This window comes from Pygoscelis adeliae, unplaced genomic scaffold (genome assembly GCF_000699105.1).
Source record: "Pygoscelis adeliae isolate BGI_AS28 unplaced genomic scaffold, ASM69910v1 Scaffold160, whole genome shotgun sequence".
Classification (NCBI taxonomy): domain Eukaryota; kingdom Metazoa; phylum Chordata; class Aves; order Sphenisciformes; family Spheniscidae; genus Pygoscelis; species Pygoscelis adeliae.
Window position 1 is genome coordinate 9894088 of NW_008824035.1, and position 15898 is coordinate 9909985.

The window sequence follows — 15898 nt, forward strand, 5'->3', positions numbered from 1 at the left end:
ACAGGTTTGCATCTCCTTGTGCCTTGCTGTAAGTTCCTTATTAGTAAAGGCTGGGTGCAAATGCATCCTGCATGTTGAATTGAAGGTGGTCATGTCTGATCCTATTCGATACCGTGTTTCTTTGACACAAACTGGTGAGACCGTAAAAATGGAAAGAATGAGAGAAGGAAAACCAAAGGAATAAATACAGCCTGGGGAGAGAAAAAGTGCAGTTGATAAATGCCTCTAGGAACCTATATTCATCAGTGCACTAAAAGCATGGCTGAATGTGGTCAGTTTTGATAGAAATCTTAATGATTATTCCAAGTATACATCGTAGCAGATCATTCAGAGCCCAGAGCATTGTGATGCACATTATGGGAGTGTAATTATAATGCTCATTTGAGTATAGTCATTCCACAAAATGCATAGCAAAAAATGTTGATCAAAAGTAGCTGTTGATAGGCAGTAGCCACTTTTAAAAGCTCACGATCCCAGCCCTTTTACTCTTGGGCTTTGATTTATATTTCCCTTTGAAAACACAAAATAGATTAAGTCACATCATAAAGAAATTGCTTACAAAATGTTCTGCAAATGCATAGCCGTGGGAAACAGGAGGCTATCAGAAAATAATCAGACATGCTTACTGCAGCCCGTTTTTTTGCCCTTTTATATAAGCTTTGCCACTGCCTCTTTGTGAATGCTGATTTGCATCGCCTCCACCAGCCTTCAGTGAGATGCGGTTGCTGGGAGAGGATGGGAGTGGGAGGTCAGGCAGTGGCTTAACCTTCTCCCCAGGGATCTCTCTCCTGGCAGCTCCCTCAGGAGGGAGGACGCGGGGGGACAGGTAGAAAGCGTCCCCCGGGGCTCTCTACTGCCTGCTGGGCGGTCCCCAGGGCACACCTCAAGGTTTTGGGCCCTTCTTGTGTTTTTTCACAGCATGAGGGAAATGCCCTTTCTCTGCTGCAGGGAGCCCTCACCAAGGGCATTTTCCTTCCTAAGGCAGGAAAATAAATGTATATGTTGAGCCCCAGGTATATTAAGCCACTTCATTCTACATAGCACAGTGTTCGTGTCTGTATTCCATGAGCACCTGCAAAACCGCCTCATGAAGTTTCTGGGAGGAGGCACCGACCCTGGGGGCAGGTAGGTAGCTGGGGCGGGAGCAGTGGGACGCAGCTGGGGGGAGTGTGTGTAGGTGGTGCTGGGGTGGGAGTTGCAGAGAGGGGCCGCACACTTCACCCCTGGCTCTCAGCCACCCCGGGCTGCCACTGCCTCCCAGCACCGTTCCTCTGTCCTCCGAGATGTTCATCTCAAATGCTCTGTGTTTACACGTACTCAAACATGATCTTGGCGGACCCTTATTAGTGTTATTGCCGTAACAGACTTCTCCTCCATAACCTCTAACTTTTTGCAACAAACTGGCTTGAACTGCTAAGCTTTGGCACTTCATTAGATAAGAAAATTATGTAAAAACCCTTCTATGGTGGACACATATACAGAAAATAATTCTGTCAGATGTAATTTTCAGAAGTAGCACAGCTATTTGGTTCCATTTTAGTGACATGAGATGTCAGGAGGTCTCTCGGTTTGGGGTTTTTCCACATTTACAAAAGCAACTGCCCGTCTTTCCCAGCCTGAAGTAGTAGTAGTAGTAGTAATAATAATAATAATAATTAGGTCAAAGTGCATTCTCTAGCACAATAAAAAAAATCAAGTGCTTATCTTTGATGCATGGTCCAGTATTCTTGGCAGCAAATTTATAGAAAGTCTTAAAATACTAGGGGTTTGATCCTCAGTAGCATCAGCTGAGCTGGCGAGGAGGACAGTGGTAAAGGGGTGGCCCGGCCAGGGGCTGTTGCTCTGAGTGAGGAGGGAAGGGGGACACAGAGGGTTTGGGCAACTTCTGCTCCTTAAATCAGCTCAGCAAGTTGCCAGATTGTGGTCAGCGTATGGGGGTTTGGTGTGTGCTGTCAGACATGGCCCCAACTGCTAGAAAATAGTCAGTGGGAGCGGGATAGAAAGAGCAAAACTGCAGTAGCAAATATTTTCTTTAAAAAGTAAATACTTTTACTTTAAAAAGTAAACAATGTCCAAAAACACCTATCCCTGTTTCGCACCGATTGCAGCAAGAAAGCAGGTTCTCACGGGGTGTTAGCTCAGCCGTGGCAGCGCTGGGGGGAGGCGTGAATGGGTGCTCTCCCCTCCCAGCTGAACAGGAACATGGTTTGCTTTCTCTAGCATTTCACAGAAATAACCAACCAGCAGCAACGATACCCGTGAACCCCAGCCCTGAAAACCACCATTCCTGGGAGCATAGCAGTGTTTTGTCTGCTGGCATTGCATCACTGAGATCCAGGTGTAGATGGGGAGACAGAAGGGCCACTGGCATCCCCCCTGCTACAGGCAGGTCTCAGCAGCATCAGCACAGGATGACCAGGTCCCATGGTCATCCCATCCCACCCAGCCAGTATGACCAGATCCCCCCACAGCACAGAGGTACAGCGCACCGTGGTGGCAGTCAGACAGGCTGAATCCCTGGCAGCTGCATTCCCCAGCGAAACGGGGTAGGATGGCTGCCCCATCTCCTCTCTCTGACCATTACTTCTGTTTATCTTCCCGATGAGTGCAGTGCAGGCATAACGTTTCGGTATGTGCTTTGAAATCAATATGAGGCCAAAGCAACAAATAGAAATGTGGCAAAAGAGAGATTACAGCGCTGCCCAAACCAGTCACTGAGCTGGGTGAAATTCCTGCCCAGGCCACAAAAAGCGACCTCTGCAGCTCTGCTGCCCCGGGATGGATTGACAGTCTACTCATGTCCTAAAGGGCTAGGGTGAGGAACAGCCTGGGGTCGTTTATGATTTTGGCGCCCCTTGGACTGTTCAGTGGGCTGTCACCTCTGCGACCATCATCCTTCTCCATGGCATGGCTTCATGGGAAAAGGAAGGGCTTGTGTGAGGGGTTGAGCTGGGAGATGGGTTATTCTGCTGTTTCATCCTCTCTCCACCCAGACAGATGAGCAGCTACAAAAGCCTGCTGAGCAGCTCTCCCCCTTTCAGAAATGCCTTCGGCTCTGTCGAGCAAGCTGCATGTGGGCAGCCCTCTCAAGCCTTGGCTGCATGTGAACAAAAGCTGTCTGTGTTTGCAGGACTGGGCAATGTTTTTGCTCCAGCTCACATTCACGTGCTGCCCACTATGCTTAGGAGCAGAGTTTCACAGGTGCTGGAACCGCCAGCTGGTTTGCAGCACAGCAGCACACATGCCTCCGACCTGCAGGACACCGGAAACAAACGCCTTGAGAGCACAGTTGCTTGGCCCCTTCCCTGTACACCACCACAACAGGCTGCTGGGCTGGCTGTTGGTCCCTCTGCGGAACGGTTCCCCAGGACACTTGCCTCTTATGACCAGTCCCTCTGACGGTAGCAGCAGGTACCCCAGCGGTGCTGGGGAAATTTGTGTACTTAAGAAGCCAATATCCATCAGGGTCAGACCCAGCTCCGGGACACCTTGCTGAGCTAAAGAAGAATGATTGCTAACCTCAGTGTTAAGTGCCTGCTCTTCATCCTCCTGTTTTTCTTGTCTTCTTTTTTTAAAGACATCCTTAGGTACATGGGAAAGAAAAAAAAAAAAGCTTGAAAAAATTGAACCACACATTTTGTCGGCAGAAAAAGAAAGAAGTCTCAGCATCATTTTTGCTCGTGCCATAAGGACATCAGCGCCAGGGGGAAGCCTGTAAGGTTTCAGAAAACCAAGGACCATAATGCGGAGGTTAACCTGCTCTTCCTGCCTGAGCTGAGCACCGCTTCCTCTCTCCCAACCCACCTGCAGGGTTAAGAACTAACGGCTGGAGAGAGAGATTGCTGTTCACCCTGAAACCTTTCTGCCTATGTCTGGCATCCAGAGGGAGCTGGGCAACTCTTGTGATTCCTGCAAGATCCAGAGTAAAATGTTGCCAAATGAACAAACAGATTCTGTGTAAGCTCTGACAGTCAGAGTCTCGCACTTTAATTAAAAAAAAAAAAAATTGTATCTGATTTTGTAAAAATTCTCCCCATTGGACACAAATACTCACTCACTTTGTTCGTCCAGTTCTGAATTTGCCTTCATGAGTTCTCCACTATTTTTCATCATCCATTCCAGCAGCCATCCCAGAGCTGGCTTCTTATAATTCAGAGCAATTTAAACTGTGGAAAAGGAAAATGCAGGTACCTTTTGGGGATTAAGAAAACAGCAACATCAGTGCATGGAGATATGAAGACCAAGAGAAAGGAGAGACAGGAAAACAAGGGGCGGGTCTACAGCAGTGATATTTTGTGCCACTTGCAGAGTCAGCCATGGAGGGAAGGTGTAGCACAGCCCAGGATACGTGTATGGATGGAGGGCAGTGTGTCCAGCTCCTAGTGTGCAAATCTAGACATACTGATACTTAAATACAATTGGCTTTAACAGACTTGTAAGAAAACCCTAAGAAAACGCAGCACGGCTCCTTTCCAAAGAGCAGACATTTGCTGAGGTGTAGTTGCCCAAGACAGTCTGATTTTCCACATTGCTGCGCATGGTCTTCTAGCTGCATGTTGGTAAAACATGGAAATAAATTGTTCGGCTTCGTAAAGTACTGGGGGGTGAAAATGTAAGCACATTTTGACTTATAATGAATTATTACCCAGATAGGGAGTAACCACATTAAGAGTGATAAAAATGAGATGGAAAACTAGATCTCGCTGAGACTTTTTTCTTTTTTGACAAGTTCACTCACTGTTGCTTTAACCAGCAATGCTGGTGCAACAAGAGGATTTCTAATCAGTCACTATTGCATGATTGTTTAATTTTAATAGGCGTGATCAATACCGTCCGCTCCTCCTTTAAATGCTAATGAACACTTTAATACAACAGATGTGGACAGACAGTACATTGCAGATTAAAATTAGGCACAGCATTGAATTGCTTACAAACAGCAGAGGAATCCTGCTGGACATCTTGACAATCAACCACAGACAGCTGATAAATCTTAAATTGCCACCACCAGCCCACAGTGTCTGCTGGGTAGGGCCTTGTTTTCAGGCTTATACAACTACACTGCTATCCTCATCACCCTGGAAGAGAAATGTACTCTACCAAACTCTTGCAATTTCTTTCTAGGATTTGTGCAGGCCCAGCCATGAAACAAGATCTTGCTTCCTGAGATGCATATCCGAATTTGAGTAACACAAGCACATTTCTAGCAAGTGCTCTCAGGTGTGGTTACTATCAGCTGGTATCCTCCAGCCCACTTTGGTCATGGCAAGAAATGTTAGGGAAGGATCGCCAACCTAGACAAAATGCCAATCTCCCGCTAGGTTGTGACAGAGAAACACCTAGTGGTGGATTGTCCATGTCCCCCAAATTAGTTGTCAGGTTCAGTAAACAAGGGCCAGAAGCTGGGTTACTAACTAGCTTTCAACCAGTTTGAAGCCACAAGAAAGCGGCAAGCTTTGTTATCACAGAGCTTCACATGCAGCCCCATTCACTTCCAGGTAAAGCTTCTTACTGCTTTTTTTCTTACTATTTTTTCTGCTCCTAATTGTTGTCAGAGGAAAAGGTGCTTAAATGAGAGAGATCCAATTCCTGACACCTGGTATCAGTTGTGTCCTGCTCCATTGGTTTTGGTGTACCCTGTCCTGAATTCATGAAATGTGAGTCCCAGTTCACTCTGGTATGTATTGGGAAACCCACCACGGGACTCAGCTGCCATTGGGGCTGGTGGGAATCAGAGGGAGGAGAGCTGCATGTACCCCCAGCAGTGGCCTTTGTGTGGAGCAGGGAATTTACATGTCCTTTTGCACGTCCAGTGATGGGGCTATGGTGATGGGGGTCATCAAGGGGGTGACGCACCAGCATCGCTCACAGCTCCTCCAGCATCGCTCACAACTGCGTGCCCGTGAGCACCGCTTGGCATGGATGGTATGTAGCACCTTGTTCAAAGGCATCTCTAATTTACAGTTTCTTGGTTTTCAGAGGGTACCATGTGTTCCTTTGGGTTCAGCTTCCTTTATCTGTTTCTTCCTTTTTTTTCCCCCTCTTGCATCTTGGGAAACCCTAGCTTTTTTCTTTTTTTTCCTTTTTAATTGTGTGAAATCAACTTGGAGTGAAAAGGCCAAGAAACTTTCTGACGACAAGTGAGTCTACAGCCGTGTCTTTGTTCTCAGTGGAGCTAAAGACCACATTAATCAGAAACTTTGCTGACCTTGTCTTTACTACCTGAAGACTGAAAGACAAAAGCGACACAGTCTGGCCACATTTAAAAATTCAATTAAAAAATGCCTGCTGTCCAGGGATAAACATTATCATAGACCTCAGTGAAAGGCAATGCCTTTTTCTCCCTCTATTTTTATTTTTTTCCCCAAAAGAATAAAGCCTAGTTTTTGTTTCTCCTGATTACGACAACTGTATATGTGACAGAGTGTGCTCAGTGGTGTCGGGTAGCTGGTGTCAGGGCTTTTAGTAAAGAGTGAGGTGAGAAATTCCTGAGAGGGGATGGCAAGCTGGAAGTGGAGAAGTGAAGCTACTGGAGTGGACCCGAAGAAAAATCTCCCTGCGTTCCCATTTTTTCAGACTATGCTGGTCTGATAAAAATACTACCTCTTCCTATAGCCCTGGCAGAAGCAGATTGAACAAGGGATGAGGAGACCCTGCTCAGAGCCAGACTTGGTGTCTGGAGACATAAGCGAGGCGAGGGGAGATGTAGCAGCACAACTCCTTCCCTGAGGATGAAACAGAGAGCCTTTCATTATGGCACCCGGCTGTGCCTTACTGATTTTATTATTGAAATATTAAGCGAATCAGTGAATATCCAGCCAGCTGAGAACATGAGCAGCCAAAGGGAGGGGAGAAAATCAAATGAAATCCCTCAGTGCTGACTGTGACAGGGGGAGAGGCAAGCAGCTCTCCCCTTTCCACTGGTAGGCCCCAGGCTGCGCCGGCCAGCGAGGGAGGTGGCGTCCCGGCTTCAGTGCAGCGAATTAAATAGGAGCCAGCATATCTTCTCTAGGTTGAACGTTCAGTTAAATAAAGGGGCAAATTCCTCCCTCAGAACATCCTCCGGCCCCGCCAGCTGCCCCTGGGCCTCTCCTGCCCTGGGGAGGTGGCGTCCCGGCTTCAGTGCGGCGAATTAAATAGGAGCCAGCATATCTTCTCTAGGTTGAACGTTCAGTTAAATAAAGGGGCAAATTCCTCCCTCAGAACATCCTCCGGCCCCGCCAGCTGCCCCTGGGCCTCTCCTTCCCTGGCTTGCCGGCAGTCTGCCTGTGGGGCTTCTTCGTATGCTGCACCTTTATCCACCCCCCCTCGCTGACTCTGCTCTCCCCTTCGCCCCTCCTGGGCTCGCTCTCGCCCTGTGGGGGCATGCCCGGGATGGCCTTGGGCTGGGGGGGGCTGCGGGGGTACCTGCGGTGTTGGGCAGCCGGGGGGGCCGCTGGCGAGGAAGTCCTGCAGGCTCTTCCCGAGTGCCGAGGGGGCACTGGGGAGCTAGTCCTGCTGTGCCGCCCATCCGAGGAGCTGCGGGAGTTACCACTGTGCGAGGCGTTTCTGCCTTTGCCGGCAGACCTGTCCCTCTCCGAAGGGGTGTCGGAGGCCGTGCTGGAGGTGCTGCTGCCTTTCGAGTTCAGGTGCAGGTTCGAGAGGTTTCTCATCAAACTGTGCGAGAGGGGAGAAGAGTTTCTGGAGTGGCTGATGGGCGTGAACTGGTAACTGACGGGACCACGTGTCCTCCTCACGGCAGCGGCGTAGGAGTCCTGACTGCGAAGGTAGGGCAGGTAGTGGGTGACGGTGGTCGGGCTGTGGGGGTGGCCGTGCTGGAGAGAAATGGCTTTCGCTATTTGGTGCATCCGCAGCGTCTGCATCCACTGGCTGTCAATGCCTGGCAGGGAAATGGAAACGGAGTCAGCTTTCTGTGAATTGATGGAAAACCGCTCTCTGGTTTACCGAAGGTGTGAGGTTAGGTACCAGGGTTTCTCTCGGAAGAACCTCAACATATCTCAAACCATGCTTTCCCTCCCAGCCTTGCAGCAAATAGTCCTAGGTTTGAGTATGTTTAACGTTACGGTTGAACATAATGTTGGACTTTTAAAATAGCAAGTGATGCAAATATTTCTGATGCCAGTGCAGATTATGAAGCTTAAACTAGAAGACGCTTACTGAACCATCCATTTGGCTGTTCAGGTGGGTTCCCACTCCCAAGTGTCTCCCCGTGTTTTTAACCCAACCTGGTTTTAAACATTTCCTGTGATGCTCTTGGTAGCCTCGGCAGATTTCTCCACAGCTTTCATTGCAAAAGAGCCTGGAGACCTCCAGAGCAGGCATGGAGTGGGCACCCCAAGGTGCCGGCACCACTACAGCATCGCTCTCCACCTGCGTCTCTCCCACCCAGCACAGTCACGCCATTTGCAGCCAAGCGCAGAGATGGAGGCGGTGCAGACCCCAGTGCAAATCCCTGCAGTGGCACCCAGACTCACCTCCTCTCGCTCCATTTTCTCTTCAAACTGCTACACACCACAACAACCAGAGCCACTTCAGTTGTTATTGTTACTACAAATTCAGAAGTCAATCCACTTTGCATGCTCCAGATACTGAGTCTAAGCCCCAGCTACACCTCTCCATCTGGCTTCATGCAGAAAATCAACACTGTATGTGGAAAAGCCGGTGAGGCAGCAGGCTTCAGCCAGGATAGCTCAGACAGTGCTTAACTGTGAGCGACTCAGGGTATTACAGTTCCCTCACACCTACTGTCACAGCCCTGGGGTCATAACAAAAGTTTTAGCTCCCAGAGATCAGACTGAAGTGCTTTTGAAAGTCAGTCCTGTGGTTTGCATGAAAGCCTACAGCAAATACAACTGTTGTAAATTTTCCATTTGAACTGCAAGGGCTGCCTGGTTTGCTACTTTATGGGTAGAGCAGAGACTAGGAATTCCTCTTATCCGAGGCCACAGCTCTGGCCAAAAACCCATGGGGAGCATCTTAAATAATTTTGCTCTAGAGAGATTTGAATGATTTGTCATTAAAGATTGCTAATATCATTCCAACAGGAAAGTATAACCCCGCCAGCTTGAAGCAGCATAAATGCGATCAGAGTGTTGTTATCTTCAACAGAGGACCCCAGCTCCTCTCTTGCCTTTTGCTGGTTTTCCAGGGAAAGACTTCCTATGCTGTGGGCCCTCTGCCTCTTGCTGCAATGCTGTATCGGCTGTGGGGAGATTTGTGGGAGCTGGGTAGTGGCTCTGTCCTCGTTAGGATTGTTCCTGTTAAGATGTAATGGATGGTCTCTTCCATTCCTCCTTTCCCCAGACTTTGCTTGAATCCCAAGAGATTTATATCACTTCAACTTAATGTCAAATATGTCAAAAGGAAACTGTCTTTCCTGTCAAAGTGTGAGTGTGACACCGCCACAGCAGATAGCTCTGGCTGCACTGAGAGATGAACCTCCTTTCACGGAAAGACAGATGGGAATTGCCTTCTCTGCTTCTTAACCTCCTTGAAAGTCACGGTTTCAAAAGAAACATGCATGCTGAAATGTACTTGCTAGACACCATCTCCTCTGCCATTCTCCCGTGCCCTCCTACCAAGGCTGTGGATGTAAAACACAGACCTCATAAACCTGGAAGCAGCAGGCTCAGGACTTGAGTTTGGGTCTTCATTTGTTATCAACTCTCAGGTGGCCACCACATGCCCTGTGGGACCAGTGCCGATGCTGTCCTGAATAAGGGGCTCCCTTCAGCGCCTTCAGGCTGTTCAGTCCCTACTCCTTATGGCCAGCTGCAGTCGCCAGCCCAGGGACCAGCTGCTCAGCAGGGACCTCCCAGTGTGCCCTGTGGGGCTGCCTCTCACCTCTTGTGGGCTGGGGGGCTTCTCCCTCATATGGTCTCTGAGCCACCAACTCTGTACACTGAATTAAATGCTCTATGTGGCAGCCCACAGAGGTAGTACCTTCACTGCTGGTTATTTTAGCCTCTTAGACAGATATTACCCTTACCTTTGTGCTTGGATTTGGTGGTGTTTTAAACCTGGGGTAGGTGGTCTGGTAAGGAAGACAGGCCAGAAGGTTTGCTAGAGCTGAGGCACAGCTTTCACGCTGGCTAGTAACCCACCTCCTCTGAACTGTGCCTATTCACTTGGGTGCTGACAATACATTAGTGCCCTTCGTGTAACTCCTCCATGTGCCAAAGGGACAGACAAGCTCTCCCACCGCTTACCGCAGAAAAATGAAAGCAGCTCAGCTTACTGCGGCAGAGCCAACCTGTGAAGATACAACACCACACTTTGGTATAGCTGTATGGCTCATCACCCCAAAACCAGGGTAACCTCCATTAGCAGAACTAATCTGCAGAGAAGATGTATCCTTTAGGACACACTCTAGGTCCCCTCTGTGTTATAAAACACAGTTGTGTTGCAAATGGATCACAGTTGCTTAGGAATAAGAGCACCCATTTTAGATGTGTCTGTAGTCTAAACCCAGCCCCTCTCAATTCACGAGGCCATTCTTCTACATTTAGCAGTAGTGTACAAAATTGGAGAAGTTCACCCTCCGCTGACTGGTATCTTGTTCCAGCTCCTGTGCTGCCCCTCAGCTGTCCCAACCCAAACATTTCTGTGGCCCTACTGTGAACTCAATCAGAAAAAGAGCTTTGGCTAACAAACACCTTTACAAAAAGAACAGCAGATCTTAAAGGCAGAACTGTGCTAGAGTCAGCTGAATTGAGTTTGACTATGTCAGCGGCATACTTTAGTTAGGAAATGAAGACTGCAGTGTAGAGCCCACTGTATTATTAAATTTATCTCACTGAACAAGTCAAGTCCCAGAAGCCATAACGAACACTATTCCAGAAGTCAGATAATGATGAGCCAGGGTTGGCTCAAATGGGCAGGCTGAGCTGTGGAAGAATGCAGTGGGAAGATTTCCACTCTTCCTCACAGCAGAGCAGGACATCAGCAGCACCTATGGGGTCTGCCAGGCTGTACCCAGCATGTACCCGTCAAAACAGCGTATCGCCCACAGGGGACTTTTTGCCACCCCACGTGCAGTTTCTGAGGCTACAGCCTTGGTATGTGTGTGTCCCCTGCAAGAGCGCTGGCCAGAGCAAGAGCAATCTGCACCCACGCATCTCTTCCAGGAGGTGCCCTGTATCTAAGCAGAACATCCATGCAAAGCTGCCTGTGTGCTGGGGTGGCCAAGAGCAGGAGGAAAGAGCTGGTCGAAGCACTCCTGCTGAGTTTGGGTTGCAGGGAGAAAAAGCCAGGATAAAAGCTGCTGAAAGCACCGGCTCCCAAAATCCTCAAAGCAGCTGTGGAAAACTCCATTATTCCCAACAGATAGAGGGTAGAGATGTGTGAGACTGTCTCCTTTCCCAGCAAATGCCTTCCTGACATCCTGGTTGAGAAACACATCTTCACCCCAGGCCCTGCACACTTTGTGTGGGTGCTATAAATCAGTCCAAATCTTTTTGCTACGCCAATACACTTGGCTCCACAAAGCTGAGCACTCTCTTGTCTTGGTGAAGAGGAGTGGATTTGGAGGAGAAGGGCAGATTTGCCGGCTGATCCCCCGATCCAGCATCCACAAGCAGACTTTGGAGAAAAGCAGGCCTGCCATCATGGAAAGGCTACTGCGGATGTGTACACTTATGCCAACAGAGAGGGGATGAAGCCTGGACCGTAGGCAGAAACACCTCTCCCAGTGACCTGCTACACTGGAGGGGATCGAAAGGTTGACCCAAAGCCGACCCAAGGAAGGGGTTGAAAAAGTGTCAGGATTTAAGGCTGCTTGCTACTGGCAGATGTGAAGCATTCAGGGTTTTGAAGCAGAAGGATCTGAGCTCTGCTGTTGATGTGCAACTGCAAGTGACTACAGTAGATGAAAGATTTGTAGCTAATCGCCATGGACTGCTTCCAGCATGTTTTCTAAAGGAGCATACAGGTCATCCCCCTTAAATCACATTGTAATATAGAAAGTGTTACTACCCAAAGTTTAGCCTTTAAGCTAAGTCAGACATGCCAGGGTGCTCCTGCATGCATCTACGAAGACACCACAAGGACCACAACGCCAACTGACGCTGCAAGGTGTGCTCTGCTGTTGGAACAGAATAATGGCATTGACTTTTTGCTGTTCTCCCCGTATACGCCTTGCCCATGTCAGCAATAAAGTTTGCATGTACTGACTTACTTGAGTCGGATCTGCTCCGTGAATTCCCCTCCGAGTTGGGGAGCGAGGTCTGTATCATGAGCTGTACTGTCTCGACTTCATCCTGTGCTTTCACCTTGCTCCAGCAGATAGCTTGGATATGCCTGGTGGTTTTGGGAGCTCTAACATCACTCTGCTCAGGAAGGACACAACATGCATGAGGACATAATGCACATGAGGACATAACAACACACAACCCACTAAGCTCTACTACGAGGGAACTTCCACTAGTGCCTGGGCGGCAGCAGCGTTTTCAATATAGAGTCTGTTTTGCAAAACCACTTAGCCAGTTCTTAAGTATTTTTAGACTCTAGATAATTTTGGCTGGTATTTTGTGATTATGCTAAAAATGTGGTAGTGACTAACTGTTTCAATTCATGTACCATGTGGAGGAAAGATCTGAAGGCCTTCCTCTACAAACACAAAAATATATTTTACTAGTTATATTAATGTGAGGGTCAAATGGGCAGTGCTTTCTGCTAAAAGAGGTAGGACTAAGCAGGTGTCCTTGCAGGGGGACCCTCCACAAAACTTTCCTGGAGTATCAAGCTCTTCAATTTGCTGTTAAGGGCCTGTGACTCCTGTGAGAAACTTCAGGCTGAAAGAAAACTACTGTTCTTCACCTCTGAGACGGGCAAGCAAGGTCCAGGATTTCCCTGTATCTCCATCACTGCTTGAATCCTTGCTCAGGACAGAGCTGGAATCTCAATTATTAGCCTCCTTGTGATGCACAGCATTGGTCTTTATAAAAACACTTCTGTAAGTAACTGCAAACTCTTCTTACAAAGGCTAATTTCTATCATATTAAATTGTCTTCCCGGGTTTTATTTTATATTATTTTACTCTTGGCCTTTCATTTTCTTTCTTCTCCTGTTGCTTCTCTGCTCCCCTAATTAGCACTTCATTGAAAACGTAAAAAACAGTCTCGTCAAGTAATGCAAACAACACTGACCATTACACTTAAAGCAAAATGAGTTTTTGTCCTTGAGAAAAAGAGCTGTCTCTGTAAACCTCATCCAGCTTTTGCTCTGAACTTCAGATTTTACAATTAATTATAAGCTGCTGAGACTTGATTATAGGATATAACAAAGCCAGAGGATGCTATTTCCACACCTCCCACATAGGTTTTATCTTGGACAAACAATTTTTTTATTTGTTTTTTAGAGCTTACCTCATACGTAACAACACATTCTACAGACTGGTGTTCTTCTATCCCCACAATCCATTTCTCCATTACAAATGGTGGCTGAAAAAAACATGGTGGGAGTTTTATAAGGTGCTTTTCATCTCCTGACTTGTTTCTGAAACACCCCAAAGATACTTTCAACATTTGCCTTTTTTCATCCGTTTCCATATTGTTAACATCAATACTTTTCTTAAAATCTTATGAGACAAAGCAATATATTTTGGAATTACTTACTTCCTTGTTTGCAAAAGGAAACTGAGAAGAGATTTCTATAAATAACAGACAGTAGGTAAGACAACATGGAATGTTTTCATGGGGGCATAAATGTTCTTCATTTTTGTGCGCGTACAGATTTTTTTCTGCTAGACTTACAGAGGCCAGCAAGAACAAATATTTAGAGATTCTTGGAGATATTCCCTGACAGATATAAAAAAATGTTGAAGTATGTGAAAAGTTAATGTTATTGTATCTAGTTATTAGTTTAACTTTAAGCCTTTTTTTTTTTAAGGAAAAAATTAAAATGTCCAAGATGAAAATTAAACAGAAAACTATTTTGCAACAAAAAACCCCAAAAACCAAATAAGAAAAAAAAATAATAATAATTTAAAAAATCACAAGTGCTGTTCCAGAAATGACTAACTATAAAAATAGTATTAGCGTGAATTAAATATGAGAATCCTTTTTGGCAAATACTCATATTTTCACATTTTCCTTAAAATTCTGACTGTTGAGAATCTGATTTTCAGTTTTTCCTTCAGAAAAAATAAGCAAACATTCCCTCAAAATTTTGCCCAAAAAATTCACAGTTAAAAGCATTCAGGAGTTTGGGGTTTTTTTTAATCAGTGCACATTAGAGCAGCATCCTAATTGGTAATCAAGCTGTGTATTTTTTCATTTAGAAATTTATTTTGTTAGCTATTATCAAGTGGAGCATATTAATAAAAACAAACAACTAAAATAACAGCAAACAGAATGCCCTCTGCATTAACAAAGCTTCCGTTGCTTACGGTACAAGCAGTCTAAATGCTGGCTGGTAAATATTTACAGGCAGGTTCTGAAATAAGGTAAAATGCCCAGTGACACTGAATTGCAGATATTCAGTGCTGTACTGTCTGTTGATGGGTTTCAGTCTTTGCAACCCATCGTTGCATGAAAGAGGGAGTTTTAGAACCATGTAAAAGTTCTAAAACCATGTCAAAAAAAGAAAGAAAGAAAAAAAATACCCGACAAATCACATGAAGTTTCAAACTGGAACATTTAAATCACTTTCTTCTCTTGAAAAGGAAAGTAATTGTTTGAACATTCTTTCCTTTAAAAGGGGTAATAAATTCAGAGGATATAACATGGAATTAAAACAAGAAAATATAAATTAGTTCCTTCTCTTATTTTTCTATTGTTAACATTATTGTCAGCTTAAAAGAGAACGAAAATACCTAACTCCTATTATGATACAAACCTGTTTAAAATGTGCATTTTATTTAAAAGCTGTCAAGAGACTGAGCTTCTGCAAGCACAAAAGTCGACTGCTGTGGTATTTTAATGTCTTTGTTTGAGATCTGTGAATTCGTGAAAGCTTTACGGCTGTAAATACCTTTGTCATCTTTAAAATCTCTACATCAGGTAGGTTAGTGTTGAATGTCACATCTTTTATGTAGGTTATTGCAATTTCATCCCCGTCCATCTCCATGTACATTTTCCATTTACAATCCTATGAATAATAATAAAAAAATGCTGGATTGTTAGAATACAAATAAAAAAAACCCAAAATGAAACAAAACTGAAAGCCAAAACAACCCAAAACCTAATCCTCAATATATGGGGAAAAAAAATAACCCAATGAGAAAGATAAAGAACGTATACGTATTTGAGGATATGCATGTTTTCCAGTAGAAGTGTTGATAATGGAAAACCCTCAGGTTCTCTTGTTCGCTCTCCTCTTAGCTCAACCCTGAGAGACAGTCGCCACGCTGACAGGTCTGGATGTCTTCAGAGGTGTGGATCCCCTGAAGGGCCCCAGGAGGACGGTGGCTTCACCCACCTGGATGGACAGCCCGTTCGAGTGGGCAGCGCAGGAGCTCTGCCACACCTGCGTGGAGGCAGATCAACAGGCTGCCACTCGGGGGTCACAGCCAGTGCCGGCAGCCAGCCCCAAGGACACATCCTCCCAGTGAACCCGGGAACAAATGACCTGCATCTGTGAAACAGACCGGTGTCCATGAAACACCGTTAAGACAGTCACTCAAATAATGGGCAAGAGGATGAGCTGGTTATTACAGCTCAATTATTTCAGATACTGAGTGCCCAGCTAGGCACTGAGCATCCTCAACTTCTGCTCACCTCCAATCGCACTATTAATTACAAGCAAACTCAGCTTAGAAAATAATCATAGTGAGTCTAATAAACCAAAGCGATGAAAGGTATCCTTAAATAATCCCATGAGCTGAACATGGGGCCAACATCCAACACTTTTCACAGGTGTGAGCCTGCAGAAGCTGATGGCTCTGGCAGCATCTTGCAGCACA

General features: G+C 46.3%; 1 protein-coding gene across 1 annotated transcript in view; it reads right to left on the minus strand.

Moving 5' to 3' along the window:
- Positions 1-7114: 7114 nt before the first annotated feature.
- The window catches only part of LOC103924192 (mitogen-activated protein kinase kinase kinase MLT), an 89746-nt gene continuing 80962 nt past the window's right edge, over positions 7115-15898 (minus strand). Inside the window, exons 17-20 of the mRNA XM_009332684.1 lie at positions 14968-15084; positions 13362-13436; positions 12173-12323; positions 7115-7876 (exon numbers count right to left, since the gene is read on the minus strand). Coding sequence (XP_009330959.1) covers positions 7197-7876; positions 12173-12323; positions 13362-13436; positions 14968-15084 — 1023 coding nt within the window. The 3' untranslated portion in view covers positions 7115-7196. The remainder of the gene's footprint in view (positions 7877-12172; positions 12324-13361; positions 13437-14967; positions 15085-15898) is intronic.